Source organism: Salvelinus alpinus, chromosome 4 (assembly GCF_045679555.1).
Source record: "Salvelinus alpinus chromosome 4, SLU_Salpinus.1, whole genome shotgun sequence".
Taxonomy (NCBI): domain Eukaryota; kingdom Metazoa; phylum Chordata; class Actinopteri; order Salmoniformes; family Salmonidae; genus Salvelinus; species Salvelinus alpinus.
In genome coordinates this window covers 73,942,924-73,969,488 of record NC_092089.1, presented here as the reverse complement: position 1 = coordinate 73,969,488, position 26,565 = coordinate 73,942,924, and the positions used below count along the sequence as shown (strand labels likewise).

The 26,565-nt window shown below is 43.2% G+C and overlaps 1 protein-coding gene across 2 annotated transcripts in view; it reads right to left on the bottom strand.

Annotated features, from left to right (window-relative positions):
- Positions 1 to 738: 738 nt before the first annotated feature.
- Positions 739 to 26,565, bottom strand: part of LOC139574422 (gamma-aminobutyric acid receptor subunit alpha-2-like) — a 56,513-nt gene continuing 30,686 nt past the window's right edge. For both annotated transcript variants that reach the window (XM_071398972.1, XM_071398973.1), the window contains 3 exons: positions 21,745 to 21,897; positions 8,481 to 8,683; positions 739 to 1,678 (listed from right to left, as the gene is read on the bottom strand). In XM_071398972.1, coding sequence (XP_071255073.1) covers positions 1,370 to 1,678; positions 8,481 to 8,683; positions 21,745 to 21,897 — 665 coding nt within the window. In that variant the 3' untranslated portion in view covers positions 739 to 1,369. The remainder of the gene's footprint in view (positions 1,679 to 8,480; positions 8,684 to 21,744; positions 21,898 to 26,565) is intronic.

Here is a 26,565-nt window from a genome sequence, read left to right as displayed (position 1 = left end):
CAAAATAATGAAAAACGCTGGAATGAGTAGGTTTGTCCAAACTTTTGACTGTTACTGTACATTGTTTTCAACATATCAGTATTTGTGCAAACTTTGATAATAAATCCTGTTATAAAAACATTTACAGAAAATCACTCAAATGATCAATGTATTTTTTCCTATGGTTGCAATGCTGTAAAACGCTGCACTAGAGTGCTTCAAAAATCAATATTCCCTAAAGTTTAGCATGTCTTTGCAGGGCGACTTCTTATATCATTCGTTTTTAAAGAGTTTTGCTTTCTGCATAATGACTTGTTGCTAGCAGAATGGAAATTTGGTTCCAAATCCTGATTCAAAAGCAGTTCACCTATGTTTTTCATGACAAAAGAAGTTACAGAAGCTTATCAAGTTAGCACTAGGTGCTCAATACGGGGCGGCGTAGTTAGAGCATTGGGCCAGTAACCAAAAGGTTGCTAGATCGAATCCCTGAGCTGACAAGGTAAAAATCTGTCGTTCTGAGTTTTGATAACTCTTGCTAGTGATTGAGTAGCGTGTAAATGTGTGTGTGTAACGCATTGTCATGCTCTGGTACATAATATCGTCTTATCCAATACATGTATATCATAGAGGAAAGGTTACAAAAGAAACCGCGCAGCAGATTATCATGCTGCAGTATTTCCTGTGGTCTTTCTTTTGCACAGTTCAGTGCTGTTTGTGTGAGGAAAATGGCACCTGCCTTCAACGTAGTATGTACAAATATATATATATTTTTTATAATAATCAACTTGAAACATTATTACACAGTATGGTTTGTTTTGCTTATGTTGATATTTTGTATAACAATAATAAGTTACATTGCAATACAACAAAAGCATAAAAAAAAATATATTACTATTTTTTTGCATTGGCTTGTATAGAAAAAGATAACTTCATACCATAATTGAGAAATCAATGGTTAACGACAAATATTAAATTGTTAGCCCACCAAAAAAGTTAACATAAGAAAAAAAAAAATAAGAAAAAAAAAACCGTTTGACTTAAATCTCTCGATTCTGCAAATAAACATCTCAAGGTTCCTTTCGTAGACTTTTCAAACATGTAAACATCACTGGTCAATAAAACCATAAGATAAAATAAATGTATTGTTCACTGATTTACATAACCAAACACACAAGTCATGACTAAAAATACATCTATATTTACAAAAGCAGCTCTTTCCAAAAGCACTGCAGAAAGTGGTGTAGAAAAAACAGGACAGAGAGGGAGAGAAAGCAATCCAGGGCTTGTCTGTCTTGTACCAACAAACCAAGAGTTAGCAGATACTGGTCGTATTTGGTAAGTATTTTAGTTCCGTAATTCGGGTGTATTACAATGCAGGAGGGAGAGACCTCTAGGTTGAGGGCACCATATCCTTTATATACGGTTCTCTGTTTAGGTACGTGGCCCAGTAGACTAAATTGAAGCTGCTAAACAGGACTGGGAACATAATCCTTGAAATCCTATCGATTTTGCTCACACTGTTGAAAGTCTTCTTTGGGTCCGTTTTGCCACCCACCTTGCCAACCGCCATGTTGGGGTCAGTGGCGCCGCCCTTGGCGATGGTGGACAACCCAGAGTCCTTGGTGATGTTGGGCGCATAGTTGGCCACCGCCACGGCATACGCGTTGTTCTTCTTCATGGCAGAGGCCTTCTCTTTTTTCTGTGGAAGAAGCCAAAGTTAGTAGCTAGCAGTCGTCAGACAAACCTGTCACTTCCGGCCAGCATGTGTTCCAGACAGTCCTGGATGATGAATGCACCCAGGGGAGGGTCTTAATAATAATGAATGGGATCTGGGATAGGATAGTGCATCAATCTAAATGCAGAGAAGTGGTAAAATGGTTAGCCGGGCCTCCGATATGCTGTCAGGCACCACACTGTCAACACAAATTACTGTCACAGCTCACTCTGATGTCATTCATTCACTTGGCTATTTACAATTTAAACATGTTTGCCAGGTCAGAATGAGTATTTTATATATTCCCTATTTCCTTAGTTACAGAGGTAATGCTGCTTTCCATTCTACCGTCCTAGCCACTCTAAAATGTCCAGTTTCACATAACACAATGCCACAGATGTCTCAAGTTGAGTGAGCATGCAATTGGCATGCTCACTGCAGGAATGTCCACCAGAGCTGTTGCCAGATAATTGAATGTTAATTTCTCTACCATAAGCCGCCTCAACATAGTTTTAGAGAACATAGTTTTAGAGAATTTGGAAATATGTCCAACCGGCCTCACAACTAGGGCTGTTGAGGTGACCGTATTATTGTTTTTTTTTAACGACTTTTTCTAATCATAGTCGTACACCTCATGTAGCCTAGCCCATAGGCTTATATGTTTTAATAAGGTTTGTATAACAACTAAAGTGACCAAATAACTTCTTAAAATTAAGCACATTAATCTGCTTTACAAGGGATGTAGAGCCTAACTGGCATACACAACCAGCCCGTGAGTTTCAAGTTTGGGGAAGAACATTTTCCCCATAAAAATGAATTTTTATAATAAAAGCATTACTGGCATAACTGCATTTGCAGTCACTTTTGATAATGGTGTTTTCCGCATTTATGCGCTTATAATGTGAGGAAATAGTCTAATAGTTCATCAACATTTTAAGCTAAACGTTCTGATCTGTTGCGTCAGCCACATTGCGTAAAAAAGTTTTTTTAATGCAAGTGGTTGAATTAATTTGGGATCTATCGCATCCCACAACTGTCCCAGATTATGCTTGGAATATTTATTTCTCGCACAGAATAGAAAAGGTCGACTTTTGTACTATGGGGGATAGTAGATTGACATAGGCTAGTGCTTTTGCTGTTCGTTAGGCCTACTCAGCTTGTTGGCTGACGAAAAGTAAATGTGGACAGTTCTTCCAATATCTTCAATATGCACCTCGGAATTGGATAAGGACGCGAGCAGTTGCGTCCCGGATGTGTCCGTCTTCATTTGTAGTCTGTGAGAAAGACCCTATCACGTGATGGAGCACGCAGCACTCAGGGAGAAGGGAACATCTGCCACTGGCTGCAAAAGGCATGTATTTCTTTAGGGTGCATTACGGCCACACAAAGGGGATGCCTCGGTGAAATTCTAGGTATTATCAAGTGCTTGTCAAATTGTGAATGAGTTACTGATGTAGTGTGTACAGCCTGTGCAAAAAAACTAAGCAGAGCTCACGCCTTTCAAACTTTTTCAAATCATCATTAGAGTCACATCATGCAGCCTTACAATTTATAAAAAATCAAAACATATAGCCCAGCGTTTGGAGAACAACTAAAGTTACAACTCCAAATTAAGTATATAAGAATACCTATTTCTTTGTTAACCGCTCAACACAGAATATGTGCGCACTACCTCAAATCGTTTGGAGAAAATACCCTTTCTATTTTATTCAGTTTTGTTCAATTGTGGTCTTCATACTATAAAATAAGCAAATCTTGTCTGCTTAATGAACTAGTGTAGACCACAGCCATTTGGCATAGCCAGATCAGGACCTAACATAAGGCCAACTCAGAGTATGCTATTCTGTTCTTCTGAAATGGCATTTTCTTCATATCATGCTTCTTTAGACATGTCTAAAATAAATAATGGATTCATTGTGAAGGCTTAGGCTGTAAAAATGTAGATGTTCCAAATGTCAGCATCAGTGGCTTGTTGGCACTGTGGAAGCCAGGAAATGCTAAATGTGTTTATGTTAATCAACGGTCAATTACCGTGAAGCCGACAGTTATTTGCTTGTCAATCACAGGCTGACTAAATTTTGTGACCGCTAGTGCCCTAATCACAACCGCAGACCATATGTAACCACGCCAGCCTAGGACCTCCACATCCAGCTTCTTCCCCCCTGGGAACGTCTTAGACCAGCCTCCCGAACAGCTGATGAAACTGGGGGTTTGCACAACCAAAGAATATCTGCACAAACTGTCAGTAACCTTCTCAGGGAAACTCATCTGTGTGCTCGTCGACCTCACCAGGGTCTTGACCTGACTGCAGTTCCGACATCGTAACCGACTTCAGTAGGCAAATGATCACCTTTGATGTCCACTGGCACGCTGGAGAAGTGTGCTCTTCATGGATGAATCCCGGTTTCAACTGTACCGTGCAGATGGCAGATAGTGTGTATGGCGTTGTGTGGGCGAGTGGTTTGCTGATGTCAACGTTGTGAACAGTGCCCATGGTGGCGGTGGTGGTATGGTATGGACAGGCATAAGCTATGGACAACAAACAAAATTGCACTTTATCGATAGCAATTTGAATGCACAGAGATACCGTGACGAGATCCTGAGGCCAATTGTCGTACCATTCGTCTGCCGCCATCACCTCATGTTTCAGCATGATAATGCACGGCCCCGTGTCAAAATAATCTGTACACAATTCCTGGAAGCTGAAAATGTCCCAGTTCTTCCATGGCCTGCATACTCACCAGACATGTCACCCATTGAGCATGTTTTGGATGCTCTGTATCGAAGTTTACGACAGCGTGTTCCAGTTCCCGCCAATATCCAGCTACTTCACGACAGCGTGTTCCAGTTCCCGCCAATATCCAGCTACTTCACGACAGCGTGTTCCAGTTCCCGCCAATATCCAGCTACTTCGCACAGCCATTGAAGAGGAGTGGGACAACATTCCACAGGCCACAATCAACAGTCTGATAAACTCTATGCAAAGGAGATGTGTTGTGCTGTACGAGGCAAATGGTGGTCACACCAGATATTGACTGGTTTTCTGAACCACGCCCCTAACTTGTTTTTGTTTTAGTTCAAAAACCACACCTGTGTGGAAGCACCTGCTTTCAATATTGTTTGTATCCCTGGCAGTTACATGTATATGCTTTTTTGAAAATGAACAAATACATTCTGAAGGATGGGTTGAAACTAAGCCCCAACCTTTCCACCTCAGCTTTTATGTTTTTTGTTGTTGTCACTAACTGATTAACAAGGTGCAAAGTGTCTTTTCCCCATCAAAGTCTGATTCACTTCAAACGTATCTTCCCACACAGAAAGAGCCCCTATCACTCTATGGCTCTTCACAGTTTCCCTCTCCTTTTTGTTATTTTCTTTAATCTCAACCCATTTATCCTGGCTATGCTTCATGGGGTCTTCCTCCCTGAACATTTACCCATTTATCCTGGCTACGCTTCATGTGGTCTCCCTCCCTGAACATTAACACATTTATCCTGGCTATGCTTCATGGGGTCTTCCTCCCTGAACATTTACCCATTTATCCTGGCTACGCTTCATGTGGTCTCCCTCCCTGAACATTAACACATTTATCCTGGCTATGCTTCATGGGGTTTCCTCCCTGAACATTTACCCATTTATCCTGGCTACGCTTCATGTGGTCTCCCTCCCTGAACATTAACACATTTATCCTGGCTATGCTTCATGGGGTTTCCTCCCTGAACATTTACCCATTTATCCTGGCTACGCTTCATGTGGTCTCCCTCCCTGAACATTAACACATTTATCCTGGCTATGCTTCATGGGGTTTCCTCCCTGAACATTTACCCATTTATCCTGGCTACGCTTCATGTGGTCTCCCTCCCTGAACATTAACACATTTATCCTGGCTATGCTTCATGGGGTTTCCTCCCTGAACATTTACCCATTTATCCTGGCTACGCTTCATGTGGTCTCCCTCCCTGAACATTAACACATTTATCCTGGCTACGCTTCATGTGGTCTCGCTCCCTGAACATTAACACATTTATCCTGGCTATGCTTCATGGGGTTTCCTCCCTGAACATTTACCCATTTATCCTGGCTACGCTTCATGTGGTCTCCCTCCCTGAACATTAACACATTTATCCTGGCTACGCTTCATGTGGTCTCGCTCCCTGAACATTAACACATTTATCCTGGCTATGCTTCATGGGGTCTCCCTTCCTGAACATTAACACATTTATCCTGGCTACGCTTCATGTGGTCTCCCTCCCTGAACATTAACCAATTTATCCTGGCTATGCTTCATGGGGTACCAATTTACTCTCCCTCTCTGAACATTTAAGTAAAATATGCTGTGACCTTTTGTGTTTGTATCGCCACATTAATTTGTCTGATCTGGCACGTGCTTGGTTGTAGGTTTCAGAAATTATTCATAGACCTTGACTTATTACACATTTTTGTTGTGTTACCACCTAAATTTAAAAAAATGAATATAAACAAAAAAAATGATCACACAATGCCCCTTAATGACAAAGTGAAAAGATATATTCAGTACCAGTCAAACATTTGGACACACCTACTCATTCAAGGGGTTTCTTTATTTTTTACTATTTTCTACATTGTAGAATAATATTGAAGACATCAAAACTATGAAATAACACATATGGAATCATGTAGTAACCAAAAAAGTGTTAAACAAATCTAAATATATTTTAGATTACTCAAAGTAGCCACCCTTTGCCTTGATGACAGCTTTGCACACTCTTGGCATTCTCTCAACCAGCTTCAGATGGAATGCTTTTTCAACAGTCTTGAAGGAGTTCCCACACATGCTGAGCACTTGTTGGCTGCTTGTGGTCCTTAACGCAACTAAGGAGAGTGATGGAGTGCTGCATCAGATGACCTGGCCTCTACAATCACCCAACCTCAACCCAATTGAGATGGTTTGGGTTGAGGTTGCGTGATTGTGGAGGCCAGGTCATCTGATGCAGCACTCCATTACTCTACTTCCTGGTCAAATCGCCCTTAAACAGCCTGGAGGTTTGTTGGGTCATTGTCCTGTTGAAAAACAAACGATAGTTCCACTAAGTGCAATCCAGATAGGATGGCGTATTGCTGCAGAATGCTGTGGTAGCCATGCTGGTTAAGTGTGCCTTGAATTCTAAATAAATCACAGACAGTGTCATCTACATGATTCCATATGTGTTATTTCATAGTTTTGATGTCTTCACTATTATTTTACAATGTAGAAAATAGTACAAATAAAGAAAAACCCTTGAATGAGGTGTGTCCAAACTTTTGACTGTTACTGCAAGTATTCACACCACTGATTCAATACTTTGTAGAAGAACCTTTGGCAGCAATTACAGCTGTCAGTCTTTCTGGGTAATTCTGTAAGAGCTCTCCACAACTGGATTTGGCAACATCTGCCCATTATTATTTTCAAAATGTTTCAAGCTCTGTAAAATTGGTTGTTGATCATCGCTAGACAACCATTTACAGGTTTTGCCATAGATTTTCAATTAGATTTAAGACAAAACTGTAACTCGACCACACAGGAACATTCACTGTGTTCTTGGTAAGCAACTCCAGTGTAGATTTGGCCTTTTTTAGGTTATTTTTAGGTTATTGTCCTGCAGAAAGGTGAATTAATCACCCAGTGTCTGGTGGAAAGCAGACTGTACAAGGTTTTCCCCTCAGATGTTGCCTGTGCTTAGCTCAATTCAGTTTCTTTTTTTATCCTGAAAAAACTCCCTAGTGCTTAACGATTAGAAGCATACTCATAACTAATGATGCAGCCACCACTGTGCTTGAAAATATGGAGAGTGGTACTTAGTCGTGTGTTGTATTGGATTTTCCCCTAATATAACACTTTGTATTAAGGACAAAAAGTTAATTGCTATGCCAATTTTTTTGGGCAGTATTACCTCAGTGCCTTGTTGAAAACAGGATGCATGTTTTGGAATATTTTTTTATTCTGTACAGGCTTCCTTCTTTTCACTCTGTCAATTAGGTAAGTTGTGTGGAGTAACTACAGTGTTATTGATCCATACTCAGTTTTCTCCTATCACAGCCATTAAACTCTGTAACTGTCTTAAAGTCACCACTGACCTCATGGTGAAATCCCTGAGAGGTTTCCATCCACTCTGGCAACTGAGTTAGGAAGGACACCTGTATCTTTGTAGTGACTGGGTGTATTGAAACACCATCCAAAGTATAATTAACAACTTCACCATGTTCAAAGGGATATTCTTATTTTTTACCAATCCACCAATAGGTTCACTATTTGACTGAGGGACCTGACAGATGATGGTGTAGGGTACAGAGATGAGGCTATTATGACTATTATTGCACACAGAGTACATGCAACTTATTATGTGACTTGTTATGCAAATTTTTACTTTCACTATTGAACTTATTTAGGCTTGCCATAACAAAGGGGTTGAATACTTATTGACTTAAAAAATAAAATCTACAAATATAATTCCACTTTGACATTATGGGATATTGTGTGTAGGCCAGTGTAACACAACAACTTGGAAAAAGTCACAGGATGTGAATACATTCTGAAGGCACTGTATGTATACATTCATACGTATGCAGATGGTCTTCCAGGTACAGCACTGCCTGTGGCTGTCGAACAGGAAATGACCTGAATGCTGATGCAAACACAACACATGCAAAGGACCTCGGGTTGAAAATCATATGGAAATGGATTGGCCACCTTCAAAACAAACAGATCACCATATGCGATCTCTGAAAATGTTGCCTTTTAGGCCATCGGAGGGGGTTATGCTTCCATTACCTTGTCATTCACAATGCTCTTCCCATCCCAGGCCCAGCTGCGCTTTGTGAAGTAGTTGACGGTGGCAAACTCGATGAGGGCAGAGAAGACAAAGGCGTAGCAGACAGCGATGAACCAGTCCATGGCCGTGGCGTAGGCCACCTTGGGGAGGGAGTTACGAGCACTTATACTCAGTGTGGTCATTGTCAGGACAGTGGTTACACCTAGGGGAACAGCAAACAGTTTCAGTTTGGTCAGTTCCCTTTGATTATCATTCAATTATTTAAGTACCTTATCAACAGATACCATGTACAGCCAAATAATTACATTCGGGTTAGCAAAGTAGTTTAGGTGTATAGTAATGACACGGCATAGCACAGATTTAAAGTGAAATGTTACTGTTTTATGTAATTTAGGAGAATGCATAATTTAACATGTACCAACATATGCTTTACTGTAACATCAAAGCAAGATGACATTTAGGATGCTCCAGTGTTACAGGAAAAGCATGGGGCACAACTTGAATTCATAAGGAGATATCTAGGCACATTTCTTATTTTATTTATTTCCCATCTAATCAATGGAAGATGGGATTAAAAGGACAGGCTACAACACCAAGAGCCAACAGGTAGGCTGCGATTGAATAATCTGAATGGTGGTGTTGTTATTTACCGTAGGATTTGGAAGGGGAGAAAGTGGACACTTAAAGTTATGTAGACTAAGTTAGCCTAGCTAACGTTAAATAGCTTATCTTGGTTTTATCAGTGGGGAACCATCAGGGGCCTTGAAGGCTTAAGGATTTATAAAAATAGATAAATAAAATTATTATAAAAAAACATTTACATTTCTATTTTACAATAATTGTAATAATTTTCTGATTTAATCTCTTCAGTTTGTGTTAGAAAGAGAAGGGTTAATACTGAATAGAAAAAAATATCCAATCAGGATATTATTTAGTGGTATCTGTGTAGAAACATTGAACCTGCTCAGCCAGCCATTGGCTAGGCCTTCAGAAGCTGGACAGCTTTACCATTGTATTACAGCAGAATTTTGGAGTGATAGTGGAATGAACATAGGGCTGTGGCGGTCACAAAATGTAATCAACCGGTGATTGTCAAGCAAATAACTGTCGGTCTCACGTAATTGACCGTTCGTTAATTAACAAACACATTTAGCATCTCCTGGCTTCCACACACGTTAAAAAGTCTAATAAATCCATGTAATTTCAAATCAAATCAAATTTTATTGGTCACATACACTACCTACTCATTCAAGGGTTTTCCTTTATTTTTACTATTTTCTTCATTGTAGAATAATATTGAAGACATCAAAACTATGAAATAACACATGTGGAATCATGTAGGAACCAAAAAAGTGTTAAACAAATCAAAATATATTTTATATTTGAGATTCTTCAAATAGCCACCCTTTGCCTTGACGACAGCTTTGCACACTCTTGACATTCTCTCAACCAGCTTCACCTGGAATGCTTTTCCAATAGTCTTGAAGGAGTTCCCACACATGCTGAGCACTTATTGATTGCTTTTCTTTCATTCTGCAGTCCAACTCATCTCAAACCATCTCAATTTGGTTGAGGTCAGGGGATTGTGGAGGCCAGGTCATCTGATGCAGCACTCCATCACTCTCCTTCTTGGTAAAATAGCCCTTACACAGCATGGAGGTGTGTTGGGTCATTGTCCTGTTGAAAAACAAGTGATAGTCCCACTAAGCACAATCCAGATGGGATGGCGTATCGCTGCAGAATGCTGTGGTATACATGCTGGTTAATTGTGCCTTGATTTCTAAATAAATCACAGACAGTGTCACCAGCAAAGCACCCCCACACCATAACACCTCCTCCCTCCTTGCTTTACGGTGGGAAATACACATGCAGAGATCATCCGTCTTCCATTCCTGTGGCGGTCCTCATGAGAGCCAGTTTCATCATAGCGCTTGATGGTTTTTGCAACTGCACTTGAAGAAACATTCAAAGTTCTTGAAATGTTCCGTTTTGACTAGCCTTCATGTTTTAAAGTAATGATGCACTGTCATTTGTCTTTGCTTATTTGAGCTGTTCTTGCCATAATATGGACTTGGTCTTTTACCAAATAGGGCTATCTTCTGTATACCCCACCTACCTTGTCACAACACAAATGATTGGCTCAAACGCAATAAGAAGGAAAGAAATTCCACAAATTCACTTTTAACAAGGCACATCTGTTGATTGAAATGCATTCCAGGGGACTACCTCATGAAGCTGGTTGAGAGAATGCCAAGAGTGTGCAAAGCTGTCATCAAGGCAAAGGGTGGCTATTTGAAGAATCTCAAATGTATTTTGATTTGTTTAACACTTTTTGGTTATGTACATGATTACACATGTGTTAGTTCATAGTTTTGATGTCTTCACTATTATTCTACAATGTAGAAAATAGTAAAAATAAAGAAAAACCCTTGAATGAGTAGGTGTTCTAAAACTTTTGTCCGGTAGTGTATGTCAGTTAGGCTCCACACCCCTTGTAAATCAGATTCATGTGATTCATTTTAAGATGTTATTTTGCCACTTAAGTTGTGATACAAACCTTATCAAAACCTAAAGGCCTATGGGCTAGGCTACATGAGGTGTGCGACTATGATTCGAAAAAGTTGCCAAGTGATAGGCTAATATTGTCACCCATCAGACTATTCTTGATTTAATCTCGTCTTTACATATACTAAATTATATGTGTAACATTTGTTTTGATTTAGATAGGAGCATGATAATGGTCCAGTTTCAAAACAGGGGCAGCGGGGAAAAATACATCTAATCTATGCACTTAAATAGCTAATTGAGGACGCTTTTGCCCGTGGTTCATTTTCATGCCAGCCAGGTAGGCTATTACTTCTGTTGTAAAGATAAACAATGCGCTTAATATTAGTAAAGTTCAGAAATAAATATAGTAGGCCTAGCCTATCGAAAGCTGATGGAGCCTCCTCTTTTTAGGAGAGGCCATCACTCTGTTTTCTCGAGCAATTGCATAGCATATAGAAATGTTGAGCAACATGAGCACATGGGCTCTCATGAAGTGTTTAATTCGATTTTCGAACACATTTGCATTGATGTCAGAGTGATTAGAGGGAAAATAGAGTGCTGAGTACCAGGCAGTTAGCAAGTTTGGTAGGCTCCTAATGATCATCAGCAGCATCAGAGCTTGGAGAAGTCTAATTACCGTGACTAAACAGTCACGTGGAATTTGATTGCCTTCATGACTTGTGACTGCCAGTATGGTGGTAATACAGTCACCGCAACAGCCCTAAATGAACCAATCACATTTTGACTTGCAATGGGTGGGACCATTTATTTTTTAAAGTGACGGGTCTAGGCCTCACTACTGAGAGTGCAAGAGGTAATGAATTCATAATACAGAATAACAGTGGGTGGCGGCAACACACTAATAGTCTGCCATAAAACATTGAAGGGGCGCATGATAAAATAATCAGTGTCGCTAGTAGCGTTAGCTAGCTTGTGATGTAGTAGTGTTACAAAGGTGACAACATCTGTAGCAACTGTTCAAGGTGGACTTCAAGGTGGATGTTGCTAATTTGTTATAGATCAACTTTCAAACTTAATTTACAAATGTCAATCATCTGGTAAGTGGCACTGTTTTTTGTTGCACCTCGCTTGCTGTGAGATATCCCTTTGAAAATAATGACTGAAACATTATTGCATTTAAACTTTAGATCACCGGTTAGTGTGATGAACGTGATACAATATATTTGCAATGGGAATTAATAGCTGGTTTGTTAATTTCATTTTGGAAATGAAATGGTTGTGCTTTTATGGGGCCTACTCCATTGAATGGGCTGCTTATTCTTTAACCTTATTTGATGCTGTGTGTGACTGCTGTCTCTGCGTTTCATCAAAACGGGCTCTCTTTCAGCGCCATGGAATGCACAGGTATTAGGGTCGCTGTCCTTTCAGCACCATGAGCCTGTCACCTTTGATGTGACACTGTTGTTGTCGCTATTGGTGATAGTGGTGTTGGCTACAATAGGTTGTGTAAACGGTGCATTATTTTATGCTGTGTGTCACATGCCGGTTCTGTCTGTGTGTACAGGAGCCCAAAGAGCGGCCAGGCTCTTTAGGCTCCCCCTTCTGTTTTTCAGTTAGATTTTTTCTTAACGTTAAGGATCCCAATTTTGTTTATAAGTTTTAATATTTAAACGTTAACACTCCTAATTGCAACATATGGTGCATTTGTTTTCTTGTAGGCGTAAGTAAAATACCATGTAAACTACTCGGTACCGGTGCCCCCTGTATATAGCCTCGTTATTGTTATTCTCATTGTGTTACTTTTTATTATTTTAGCCTACTTGGTAAATATTTTCTTCTTATTGAACTGCACTGTTGGTTAAGGGCTGGTAAGTAAGTCTACACTTGTTGTATTTGGCGCATGTGGCAAATAAAGTTTGATTTGATGTCTTCTACCTAGAACAGTGCACCTTGTCATCGATTAATGTCACCATTGATATACACAAAATATAACAAAATAAATAAGCAGACTTATCTCAAATTTTCTCATGCCACATTTGCGCCTGATGTTTTGATTTGAGGGCTGTATGAAAACAGTCCCCACTAAAGTTCAGCTTAGCTCAGATTTCCTTTTATTTTAATGAGTGGGAGGGGGGGGAAAGTATCTGCAGATTAGAGATGAGACTGTATTTAGTCAGAGTATTTTTTAGAACTAAGGTCCAGAATAAGTTCTTTGAATTTCTTTAACCAAGTTTTTTCTTAAACGTTCATTCGCTGCCCACTTCTCTGTGGCACTGAAATAATGAGGAGACTTAAAGGGACACAGAGAATAATAAACCGACTAACTCCTCCTTTTCAGAGCATACCCAATCATATCTAGAAATGGCCTGATCCCTTAAAGCTGGTTACACAGCTATGGGCCATTTCTACCGTGAACACATCAGAATGCTGTTTTTCGGTGCATACTATTTTGTGATGTACTTCTCCTTTATGTGATATACTGTGTTTATCATGTGAATGGTTGTCACGTTCCTGACCTGTTTTCTCTTGTTTTTGTATGTGTTTAGTTGGTCAGGGCGTGAGTTGGGGTGGGCATTCTATGTTTTGTGTTTCTATGTTGGGTGCAATGTGTTGCCTGATATGGTTCTCAATTAGGGGGCAGGTGTTTTACGGTTCCTCTGATTGAGAACCATATTAAGGTAGGCTGTTCACACTGTTTGTTTGTGGGTGGTTGTCTTCCGTGTCTGTATGTCTACCACACGGGACTGTTTCGTTTTTCGTGTATGTAGTCTGTTCCTGTTCGTGCGTTCTTCGTATATTGTAAGTTCTCAAGTCCAGGTCTGTCTACATCGTTTATTTGTTTTGTAGTTTGTTAAAGTGTTTTCGTGTTTCGTCTTTACTTTAATAAACATCATTATGTCCACATTCAACGCTGCACTTTGGTCCAATCCCTACTCCTCCTCTTCAGACGAAGAGGAGGAGGACGACCGTTACAGAACCACCCACCAAACAAGGCTCAAGCAGCGTGAGAGGAACCAGCAGCAGCGGCCAAAAAAACAGGACTCGTGGACTTGGGAGGAAATATTGGACGGAAAAGGTCCCTGGGCTCAGACAGGGGAATATCGCCGCTCTTTTGAAGAGAGGGAGGCAGCTAAAGCCCAGGAGCGGTGGTATGAGGAGGCAGCAAGGAGACGTGGCTGGAAACCCGAAAAGAAACCCCAAAAATGTATTGGGGGGGGGCTAAAAGGGAGTGTGGCGAAGTCAGGTAGGAGACTTGCGCCTACTCCCTGTACTTACCGTGGAGAGCGAGAGTACGGGCAGACACCGTGTTACGTAGTAGAGCGCATGGTGTCTCCTGTACGTGTTCAGAGCCCGGTGCGGTACATACCAGCTCCTCGTATCGCCCGGGCCAGATTGAGGATTGAGCCGGATGTCATGAAGCCGGCCCAACGCATCTGGCCACCAGTGCGTCTCCTCGGGCCGGCTTACATGGCACCAGCCTTACGCATGGTGTCCCCGGTTCGCCTACATAGCCCGGTGCGGGTTATTCCACCTCCCCGCACTGGTCGGGCGACGGGGAGCATACAACCAGGTAAGGTTGGGCAGGCTCAATGCTCAAGGGAGCCAGTACGCCTGCACGGTCCGGTATTTCCGGCGCTACCTCCCCGCCCCAGCCCAGTACTACCAGTGCCAACACCACGCACCAGGCTTCCTGTGCGTCTCCAGAGCCCTGTTCCTCCTCCACGCACTAACCCTGTGGTGCGTGTCTCCAGCCCATTACCACCAGTGCCTACACCACGCACCAAGCCTCCTGTGCGTCTCCAGAGTCCTGTACGCACTGTTCCTTCTCCCCGTACTCGCCCTGATGTGCGTGCCCTCAGCCCGGTACCACCAGTTCCGGTACCACGCACCAGGCCTACAGTGCGCCTCAGCCAGCCAGAGTCTGCCGTCTGCCCAGCGCTATCTGAGCCATCCGTCTGCCCAGCGCTATCTGAGCCATCCGTCTGCCCCGAGCCATCTGAGCCGCCCGTCTGTCCCGAGCCGTCAGAGCCGTTCGTCAGTCAGGAGCCGCTAGAGCCGCCAGTCAGCCAGGATCCGCCAGAGCCGCCAGTCAGCCAGGATCCGCCAGAGCCGCCAATCAGCCAGGATCCGCCAGAGCCGCCAATCAGCCAGGATCAGCCAGAGCCTCCAGTCAGCCAGGATACGCCAGAGCCGCCAGTCAGCCAGGATACGCCAGAGCAGCCAGGATCCGCCAGAGCAGCCAGGATCCGCCAGAGCCACCAGGATCCCCCAGAGCCGCCAGTCAGCCAGGATCCGCCAGAGCCGCCAGTCAGCCAGGATCCGCCAGAGCCGCCAATCAGCCAGGATCCGCCAGAGCCGCCAGCGAGCCATGAGCAGCCAGAGCCGTCAGCGAGCCATGAGCAGCCAGAGCCGTCAGCGAGCCATGAGCAGCCAGAGCCGTCAGCGAGCCATGAGCAGCCAGAGCCGTCAGCGAGCCATGAGCAGCCAGAGCCGTCAGCGAGCCATGAGCAGCCAGAGCCGTCAGCGAGCCATGAGCAGCCAGAGCCGTCAGCGAGCCATGAGCAGCCAGAGCCGTCAGCGAGCCATGAGCAGCCAGAGCCGACAGCGAGCCATGAGCAGCCAGAGCCGTCAGCCAGTGCGGAGCTCCCGTCCCTCAGTCCGGAGCTCCCGTCCCTCAGTCCGGAGCTCCCGTCCCTCAGTCCGGAGCTGCCACTCAGTCCGGAGCTGCCACTCAGTCCGGAGCTGCCACTCAGTCCGGAGCTGCCACTCAGTCCGGAGCTGCCACTCAGTCCGGAGCTGCCACTCAGTCCGGAGCTGCCTCTCTGTCCTGAGCTGCCTCTCTGTCCTGAGCTACCTCTCTGTCCTGAGCTACCTCTCTGTCCTGAGCTACCCCTCTGTCCTGAGCTACCCCTCTGTCCTGAGCTACCCCTCTGTCCTGAGCTACCCCTCTGTCCTGAGCTACCCCTCTGTCCTGAGCTACCCCTCTGTCCTGAGCTACCCCTCTGTCCTGAGCTACCCCTCTGTCCTGAGCTACCCCTCTGTCCTGAGCTACCCCTCTGTCCTGAGCTACCTCTCTGTCCTGAGCTACCTCTCTGTCCTGAGCTACCTCTCTGTCCTGAGCTACCTCTCTGTCCTGAGCTACCTCTCTGTCCTGAGCTACCTCTCTGTCCTGAGCTACCTCTCTGTCCTGAGCTACCTCTCTGTCCTGAGTTGTCTATATTTAGGAGGGGCCTTGGTGAAGGTTCCTGGACCATGGTCGGGGGCGAGGGTCGCCACTCACGGGACGCTAAGGAGGGGGACAAAGACAATGGTGGAGTGGTGTCCTCGTCCTGCGCCGGAGCCGCCACCGCGGACAGATGCCCACCCAGACCCTCCCCTTGAGTTTTAGGGGTGCGCCCGGAGTTCTCACCTTGAGGGGGGGGGTTATGTCACGTTCCTGACCTGTTTTCTCTTGTTTTTGTATGTGTTTAGTTGGTCAGGGCGTGAGTTGGGGTGGGCATTCTATGTTTTGTGTTTCTATGTTGGGTGCAATGTGTTGCCTGATATGGTTCTCAATTAGGGGGCAGGTGTTTTACGGTTCCTCTGATTGAGAACCATATTAAGGTAGGCTGTTCACACTGTTTGTTTGTGGGTGGTTGTCTTCCGTGTCTGTATGTCTACCACACGGGACTGTTTCGTTTGTCGTTCGTGTATGTAGTCTGTTCCTGTTCGTGCGTTCTTCGTATATTGTAAGTTCTCAAGTCCAGGTCTGTCTACATCGTTTATTTGTTTTGTAGTTTGTTAAAGTGTTTTCGTGTTTCGTCTTTACTTTAATAAACATCATTATGTCTACATTCAACGCTGCACTTTGGTCCAATCCCTACTCCTCCTCTTCAGACGAAGAGGAGGAGGACGACCGTTACAATGGTACTCACCTCTGCAGTGATATGACATCAACACCATTGTCCCGGAAACCAAAGACCCAATCCAATTCGCATACCGCCCCAACAGATAGTGCCCACAAAGGTCCTCACCAAGCTAAGGACCTTGGGACTAACACATCCCTCTGCAACTGGATTCTGGATGTCCTGACGGGCCGCCCCCAGGTGTTAAGGGTAGGCAACAACACATCTGCCACACTGGCCACTCAGGGGTAACATACTTAGTCCCCTCCTGTACTCCCTGTTCACCCACGACTGCGTGGCCAAGCACTACTCCAACACCATCATTAAGTTTGTTGATGACACAACAGTGGTAGGCCTGCTCACTGACAACGATGAGACAGCCTATAGGAAGGAGGTCAGAGACCTGGCAGTTTGGTGTCAGGACAACAACCTCTCCGTCAATGTGAGCAAGGCAAAGGAGCTGATCGTGGATTACAGGAAGAGGAGGACCGAACACGCCTCCATTCACATCGACTGGGCTTTAGTGGAGCGGGTCGAAAGCTTAAAGTTCCTCGGTGTCCACATCCTCAACAAACTATCATGGTCCAAACACCAAGACAGTCGTGAAGAGGGCGCGACAACGCCTATTCCCCCTCAGGAGACTGAAAAGAGTTGGCAGATCCTCAACAGCTGCACCATCGAGAGCATCTTGACTGGTTGTATCATCGCCTGGTATGGCAACTAATCGGCAACTGACCGTAAGGGTAAGGCGCTACAAAGGTTAGTGCGTACGGCCCAGTACATCACTGGGGCCAAGCTTCCTGCCATCCAGGACCTCTATACTAGGCTGTGTCTGAGGAAGGCCCCAAAAATTGTCAAAGACTCCCAGTCACCCAAGTCGTAGACTGGTCTCTCTGTTACCGCACGGTAAGCGGTAATGGAGCGCCACGTCTAGGTCCACAAGGCTCCTGAAACAGCTTCTACCCCCAATCCATAGGACTGCTGAACAATTAATCAAATGGCCACCCACACTATTTGCATTGACCCCTTTGTTTTTACACTGCTCTTACATTCTGTTTATCATCTACGCATAGTCACGTTACCCCTAACTACATGTACATATTACCTGGACTAACCTGTACCCGCACACATTTACTCAGTACCAGTACTCCCTGTATATAGCCTCGTTATTGTTACTTTTTTTTACTTTAGTTTATTTAGTAAATCAAATAAAATCAATTAATCAATGTCTCCCCATGTGTATAAAGCATATTTTTGTAGTCTAAATTCCCCCATGGAGTACAATCAACCCCCTTTTGTAAACAGGCCAAGTCCTGTTGACACTTGTCACACCATTAAGTTAGCCTTCCTCTTGGCCACTAGCACTTGATTAAATTACCTTGCTATGGCAGAATGAAAATTCACTTGGCTTTTCAGGATGTCGCACAGGATCGCATTTAAAGTGTTGCTCATTCATTGCACAGCAATACAAACAGCTATTGGGGCTGCAGAGTGGGTTGGAAGACAGGTTAACGGACACACAGGGCACATCCCCAAGGCTTCTGGCACCACAGAGAAACACTGAACTGCAGTTAGACACGCAGAGGGGTTAGTCTAGGACAGTGGTTCCCAAACTTTTTATAGTCCCGTACCCCTTCAAACATTCACCCTCCAGCTGCGTATATCCTCTAGCACCAGTGTCAGCACACTCTCAAATGTTGTTTTTTTCCATCATTGTAAGCCTGCCACACGCACACTATATGATACATTTATTAAACATAAGAATGAGTGTGAGTTTATCACAACCCGGCTCGTGGGAAGTGACAAAGAGCTCTTATAGGACCAGGGCACAAATAACAATATTTAACCATTTTACTTATAAAACCTTATTTGTTCATCGAAAATTATGAATAACTCACCACAGGTTAATGAGAAGGGTGTGCTTGAAAGGATGCACATAACTCTGCAATGTTGGGTTGTATTGGAGAGAGTCTCAGTCTTAAATCATTTCCCACACAAAGTATGTGCCTGTATTTAGTTTTCATGCTAGTGAGGGCCCAGAATCCACTCTCACATAGGTACGTGGTTGCAAAGGGCATCAGTGTCTTAACAGCGCAATTTGCCAAGGCAAGATACTCTGAGTGCAGCCAAATCCAGAAATCTGGCAGTGGCTTCTGTTTAAATTCAATTTTCACAGAACTACTTGTTGCAATTTTGATGAGGCTCTCTTGTTCAGATATCGGTAAGTGGACTGGAGGCAGGGCATGAAAGGGATAAGGAATCCAATGTGTCATCCGTTTCGGGAAAGTACCTGTGTAATTGCGCACCCAACTCACTCAGATGCTTTGCTATATCACATTTGACATTGTCCGTAAGCTTGAGTTCATTTGCACACAAAAAATCATACAATAACGGAAAGACCTGTGTGTTGTCCTTATTAATGCAGACAGAGAAGAGCTCCAACTTCTTAATCATGTCCTCAATTTTGTCCCCCACATTGAATATAGTTGCGGAGAGTCCCTGTAATCCTAGATTCAGATCATTCAGGGGAGAAAAAACATCACCCAGATAGGCCAGTCGTGTGAGAAACTCATCATCATGCAAGCGAGTGAAAATTATGGTTAGTAAAGAAATCTTTAAGCTTGTCTCTCAATTTAAAAAAACGTGTCAATACTTTGCCCCTTGACAACCAGCGCACTTCTGTATGTTGTAAAAGCGTTACCTGGTCGCTGCCCATATCATTGCATAGTGGAGAAAATACACGAGAGTTCAGGGACCTTGCTTTAACAAAGTTTACATTTTCACTGTAATGTCCAAAACGTCTTTCAAGCTGTCAGGCATTCCCTTGGCAGCAAGAGCCTCTTGGTGGATGCTGCAGTGTACCCAAGTGGTGTCGGAAGCAACTGCTTGCATGCACGTTACCACTCCACTATGTCAACGTGATTGGATGTTAATTATTTGACTAGGCTGCATGTATTTGACATTGTGTTGTTATTTCGCTGAACACTACATGGTTTCATTTGATTTTTGGCAGTGAAACGAGGCTACTCAGATGAGAAAAAAACCTCACCCAAATGGATAGCCCCGTTGGAAAACATAAATGGACTGTTTTAAAAAGATATATACAGTTGAAGTCGGAAGTTCACATACACCTTAGCCAAATACATTTCAACTCAGTTTTTCACAATTCCTGACATTTAATCCTAGTAAAAATTCCCTGTCTTAGGTCAGTCAGAATCACCACTTTATTTTAAGAATGTGAAATGTCAGAATAATAGTAGAGAGAATTATTTATTTCAGCTTTTATTTATTTCATCAAATTCCAAGTGGGTCAGAAGTTTACATACACTCAATTAGTATTTGGTAGCATTGCCTTTAAATTGTTTAACTTGGGTCAAACGTTTCGGGTATCCTTGATCAAGCTTCCCACAATAAGTTGGGTGAATTTTGGCCCATTCCTCCTGGCAGAGCTGGTGTAACTGAGTCAGGTTTGTAGGTCTCCTTGCTCGCACACGCTTTTTCAGTTATGCCCACAAATTTTCTATGGGATTGAGGTCAGGGCTTTGTGATGGCCACTCCAATACCTTGACTTTGCTATCCTTAAGCCATTTTGCCACAACTTTGGAAGTATGCTTGGGGTCATTGTCAATTTGGAAGACCCATTTGGTCTTTAACTTCCTGACTGTTGTCTTGAGATGTTGCTTCAATATATCCACATCATTTTCCTGCCTCATGATGCCATCTATTTTGTGAAGTGCACCAGACCCTCCTGCAGCAAAGCACTCCGACAACATGATGATGCCACCCTCGTGCTTCACGGTTGGGATGGTGTTCTTCGGCTTGCAAGCATCCCCCTTTTTCCTCCAAACATAACGATGGTCATTATGGCCAAACAGTTCTATTTTTGTTTCATCAGACCAGAGGACATTTCACCAAAAAGTATGATCTTTGTCCCCATGTGCAGTTGCAAACCGTAGTCTGGCTTTTTAATGGCGGTTTTGGAGCAGTGGCTTCTTCCTTGCTGAGCGGCTTTTCAGGTTGTGTCGATATAGAACTCGTTTTACTGTGGATATAGATACTTTTCTACCTGTTTCCTCCAGCATCTTCACAAGGTCTTTTGCTGTTGTTCTGGGACTGATTTGCACTTTTCGCACCAAAGTACGTTCATCTCTAGGAGACAAAACCCGTCTCCTTCCTGAGCGGTGTGACGGCTGCGTGGTCCCATGGTGTTCATACTTGTGTACTATTGTTTGTACAGATCAATGTGGTACCTTCAGGCGTTTGGAAATTGCTCCCAAGGATGAACCAGACTTGTGGAGGTCTACAATTGTTTTTCTGAGGTCTTGGCTGATTTCTTTGGATTTTCCCATGATGTCAAGCCAAGAGGTACTGAGTTTGAAGGTAGGCCTTGAACTACATCCACAGGTACACTTCCAATTGACTCAAATGATGTCAATTAGCCTATCAGAAACATCTAAAGCCATGACATCATTTTCTGGAATTTCCAAGCTGTTCAAAGGCATAGTCAACTTAGTGTATGTAAACTTCTGACCCACTGGAATTGTGATACAGTGAATTATAAGTTAAATAATCTGTCTGTAAACAATTGTTGGACAAATGACTTGTGTCATGCACAAAGTAGATGTCCTAACCAACTTTCTAAAACTATAGTTTGTTAACAAGAAATTTGTTGAGTGGTTGAAAAACGAGTTTTAATGACTCCAACCTAAGTGTATGTAAATTTCCGACATCAACTGTATGTATGTATGTATGTATAATAAAATATTCATCACTTTTTTATTTGCCGTACCTCGACGGCATTGCACGTACCCCAGTTTTGAATACCTGGTCTATGATAACATCACTGTCGGATAAGGAGCCCCATACTCACCAAACACAGTCCTAGCTGGCACGGACTCTCTGTTCAGCCAGAAGGATACTTGGGAGAGGATGACGGTCATAATGCATGGTAGATAGGTCTGGATCACAAAGTATCCAATCTTCCGCTTCAAATGGAAATGTGCCGTCATGACAGTGTATTCGCCTGTAGAGAGAGAGTGCTTTATTAATTTATACGGCCTCGACTACAGTGCCACTCTTTGAAGGATAGCGTTATTTATTTACGTCCGATTCTATTCGTTTTTCACCAGTTCATATGCGAATTCAGAATAATATGGTTGTGGATGCTTAGGGGTGGATATGCAATGTTCAAAAAACTATGGACTTTTCAGAGTTCAAACAATAAGCCTATTGAATAAAGCTTTGTACATTGTAATTGTATAACCGCAATGCAAAACTAAACCTCTAACGAGGAAATTCAATTATGCCAATGCCGCAGCAGCATGCATGACTTGTAATGGGAGAATATCTCAAAGAGAACCCGAGATGAGAAGAGAAAGATGTTTACCCGTGTCAACAGAACAGAGAAATATATCACATTTGCTTTGATTCTGCAATGAGGACCTTGATACTGCAACTTGGCAGAAGGAAACTCCTTTTCAGCAGACTGGAGGGAGGGAATTTTCCCCACCTAATCCCCAAATATTTATTATTCCCTGTTATTTGAGAGCACTTGCAGTATTGCCTGCTTTCACCCCATTTACAGGGAGTCTTAATGCTCTCTCGCTCTCCTGTCTTCACACACACACGTTATGTTCTTCTATACTCGTGGGGACCTAAAATACAGTTCCATTCAAAATCCTATTTTCCCTAAACCTTAACATAAATGTATCCTGTAACCCTAACCACCAACTCCTTACCCTAACTCTAACCCTAATTGTAACCCTAACCTTAAATCTAACCCCTAAGCTTAAAATAGCCATTGTCCCCATGGGGACGTGGGAAATGGGGGAGGTTAATTTGCATGCCTGCCCTGATGTCTCTCTGTAGTGGAAGGGGAGGGTAATTTGCATGCCTGCCCAGATGTCTCTCTATTGTGGATGGGGAGGTTCATTTGCATGCCTGCCCTGATGTCTCTCTGTCGTCGATGGGGGGAGAGAATCTGCAAGACGTGGTGGGATTTACTCCAGAGAAGCTTACGCGTGCTTCCCTGCGAGCGGGAAGACGGTAATTACAGGATGAAGATGATAATCACTCCACAGACATAACAGATTTAAGGTCCTCTACCGCCATTGCAATCAAGTGGCTCAAACATCAAAAGATTGTGGAGCATTTTGTGTAGATCGGTAAAACAAATCCCAATTAACTGGGTCTCAATATCCAGGCTCCATGTCAACAATTTGTGGAAATTGTGCAATGGGGTAAATACTTGTTATTGGCTCTTTATCTGTGGCTTAACAATGCCAAATTAAAAACCTCTACGGGATCGGTGTCCCTCCACTGGGACAGTTGAGCTAACGTGCACTAATGTGTTTACATGACATTGTAAGTAATATGAAAAAATTCCTAGGACATAGACATTTCTTATACTGTATGTGCAGAAAGCTTAAATTATTGTTAATCTAACTGCACTGTCCAATTTACAGTAGCTATTATAGTGAAACAATACCATGCTATTGTTTGTGGAGAGTGCACAACAACAACAACAACAACTTTTATCACGGCAACTGGTTTGATACATTCACCTCTGAAGGTAAATCATGTACTTACATTCAATAATCTTGCTCTGATTTGTCATCCTGAGGGTCTCAGAGATAAACTGTAGCATAGTTTTGTTTGATAAAATCTATTTTTATATTCAAATGTAGGAACAGTTTTCTACAGTTTGAATCCCTGCTGTGTCTGGCTCCACACCCACCCCAAAGAAAAAGCTATATCTCAGACTGGCCAATAACAAGAAAAGATTAAAAGATGGCCAAAAGAACAGACACTGGACAGAGATATGGCTTTTTCTTCGTAACTCTGCCTAGAAAGCCAGCATCCCGGATTTGCATCTTCACTGTTGACGTTGAGACTGGTGTTTTGCAGGTACTATTTAATGAAGATGCCAGTTGAGGACTTGTGAGGCGTCTGTTTCTCAAACTAGACACTCTAATGTACTTGTCCTCTTTCTCAGTTGTGCACCGGGGTCTCCCACTCTTTATATTCTGGATAGAGGCAGTTTGCGCTGTCCTGTGAATGGAGGTGTACACAGCGTTGTACGAGATCTTCAGTTTCTTGGCAATTTCTCACATGGAATAGCCTTCATTTCTTAGAACAAGAATAGACTGAGGAGTTTCAGAAGAAAGGGCTTTGTTTCTGGCCATTTTGAGCCTGTAATCGAACCCACAAATGCTGATGCTCCAGATACTCAACTAGTCTAAAGAAGGCCAGTTTTATTGCTTATTTATTCAGAAAAATAGTTTTCAGTTGTGATAACATAATTGCAAAAGGGTTTTCTAATGATCGATTAGCATTTTAAAATTATAAACTTGGATTAGCTAACACAACATGCCATTGGAACACAGGAGTGATGGTTGCTGATAATGGGCCTCTGTACACTTATGCAGATATTCCATAAAAAATCTGCCATTTCCAGCTACAATAGTCATTTACAACATTAACAATGTCTACACTGTATTTGTGATCAATTTGATATTATTTTAATGGACATTTTATTTGATTATTTTTTCAAAAAGAAGGACATTTCTAAGTGACCCCAAACTTTTGAACGGTAGTGTACATATTACCTAAAGTACCTCGACTAACCTGTACCCCCGCACATTGACTCGGTACCGGTACCCCCTGTATATAGCCTCGCTACTGTTATTTTATTGTTGCTCTTATTTTTTACTTTAGTTTATTTAGTAAATATATTTTCTTATCTGCATTGTTGGTTAAGGGCTTGTAAGCATTTCACAGTAAGGTTGTATTCGGCGAATGTGACAAATACAATTTGATTTGAACCCTACTGCCTCAGCCAGGGTTGGGAGGGCCAGAAACATGGATCTTACCCTTCACCCCTGGCGGAAGAACCTCAGCCACGCTCAAGGTCCTAAACGATATCATAAGCGCCATCGATAAAAGACAGTACTGTGCAGCCGTCTTCATCGACCTGGCCAAGGCTTTCGACTCTGTCAATCACCGTATTCTTATCGGCAGACTCAACACCCTTGGTTTCTCTAATGACTGCCTCGCCTGTTTCACTAACTACTTCTCAGATAGAGTTCAGTGTGTCAAATCGGATGGCCTGTTGTCTGGATCTCTGGCAGTCTCTATGGGGTTGCCACAGGGTTCAATTCTCAGGCTGACTCTTTTCTCTGTATATATCACTGATGTCGCTCTTGCTGCGTGTGATTCTCTGATCCACCTCTACGCAGACGACACTATTCTGTATACATCTGGCCCTTCTTTGGACACAGTGTTAACAAACCTCCAAACGAGCTTCAACGCCATACAACACTACTTCCGAGGCCTCCAACTGCTCTTAAATGCTAGTAAAACGAAATACATACTCTTCAACCAATCGCTGCCCGAACCCACCTGCCCAACTAGCATCACTACTCTGGACGGTTCTGACTTATGTGAATATGTGGACAGAATATGTGGACAACTACAAATACCTAGGTATCTGGTTAGACTGTAAACTCTCCTTCCAGACTCACATTAAGCATCTCCAATCCAAAGTTACATCTAGAATCGGCTTCCTATTTCACAATAAAGCCTCCTTCACACATGCTGCCAAACTTACCGTCGTAAAACTGACTATCCTACCGATCCTTGACTTCGGCGATGTCATTTACAAATTAGCCTCCAACACTCTACTCAGCAAATTGGATGCAGTCTATCACAGTGCCATCCATTTCATCACCAAAGCCCCATATACTACTAAAGCCAACAGCTCCTTTGGCCGCCTTTCCTTCCAGTACTCTGCTGCCAATTACTGGAACGAATTGCAAAAATCACTGGTTGGAGTGATGGAGACTTAAAGTTGGAGACTTATATCTCCCTCACTAACTTTAAGCGTCAGCTGTCAGAGCTGTACACAGCCCATCTGTAAATAGAGACGGTGGTGGTGAGGGTCTCTTCACTGTTCTAAAGTGGAAGATGGGTGGTGCCCTCCCCTTTAGCTTGTTAAATCCGCCACATTTGATTGGGAATGGAGTAGACCAGGGGAAGGATGCCTTTCCAGCAGATGACCAATGCACTCTCATTCCAGAAGGAGGCAGGAGACAGGGCAGCTTGACATACCCCTCTGTGGGTGTAAATCAAGATGGAGAGCCTGGTTCTAGATAGCTTCAGCCTCCTGTCGGCACTGATGACGCCAGCACACCCTCACTTGAGATGCTAATGTCCAATGCATCTGATGGAATCTAGGCCAATCATTTGATTTCACATTAACTTTAGTCCTCTGAGCAAGTTGACGTTTATTGGGATGGATCTTGTCCTGGAGGCAGAGCTGTGCAATTTCCACTAAATGGGCCAGCTGCAAAGTCAAAATTGGCTCTATATCATCAAAAAATTATGAAAACAAAAATATGCTTTTTGGTCTTTAATTTAAGGTTTTGGATAGGATTAATGTTAGAAGTGTGGTTAAGTTTAAAATCAAATTTTATGACTTTGTGGCTGTGCCAGCTAGTGACTAATATGCCAAGCTGCCTCCAGTACATGAGTCACCCCAATAAATGCCAACCTGTGTCCTCTGCTAAAGGACAGAGGGAAGCATGGGCTACAGTGCCTATGTAGGACTGCTGCCATTGACCCAGGTGAGGGGGATAAAGACAAATAGATAAAGATGAAATGTCAAAAAGGCTTGAATACACTTGATTGGTTA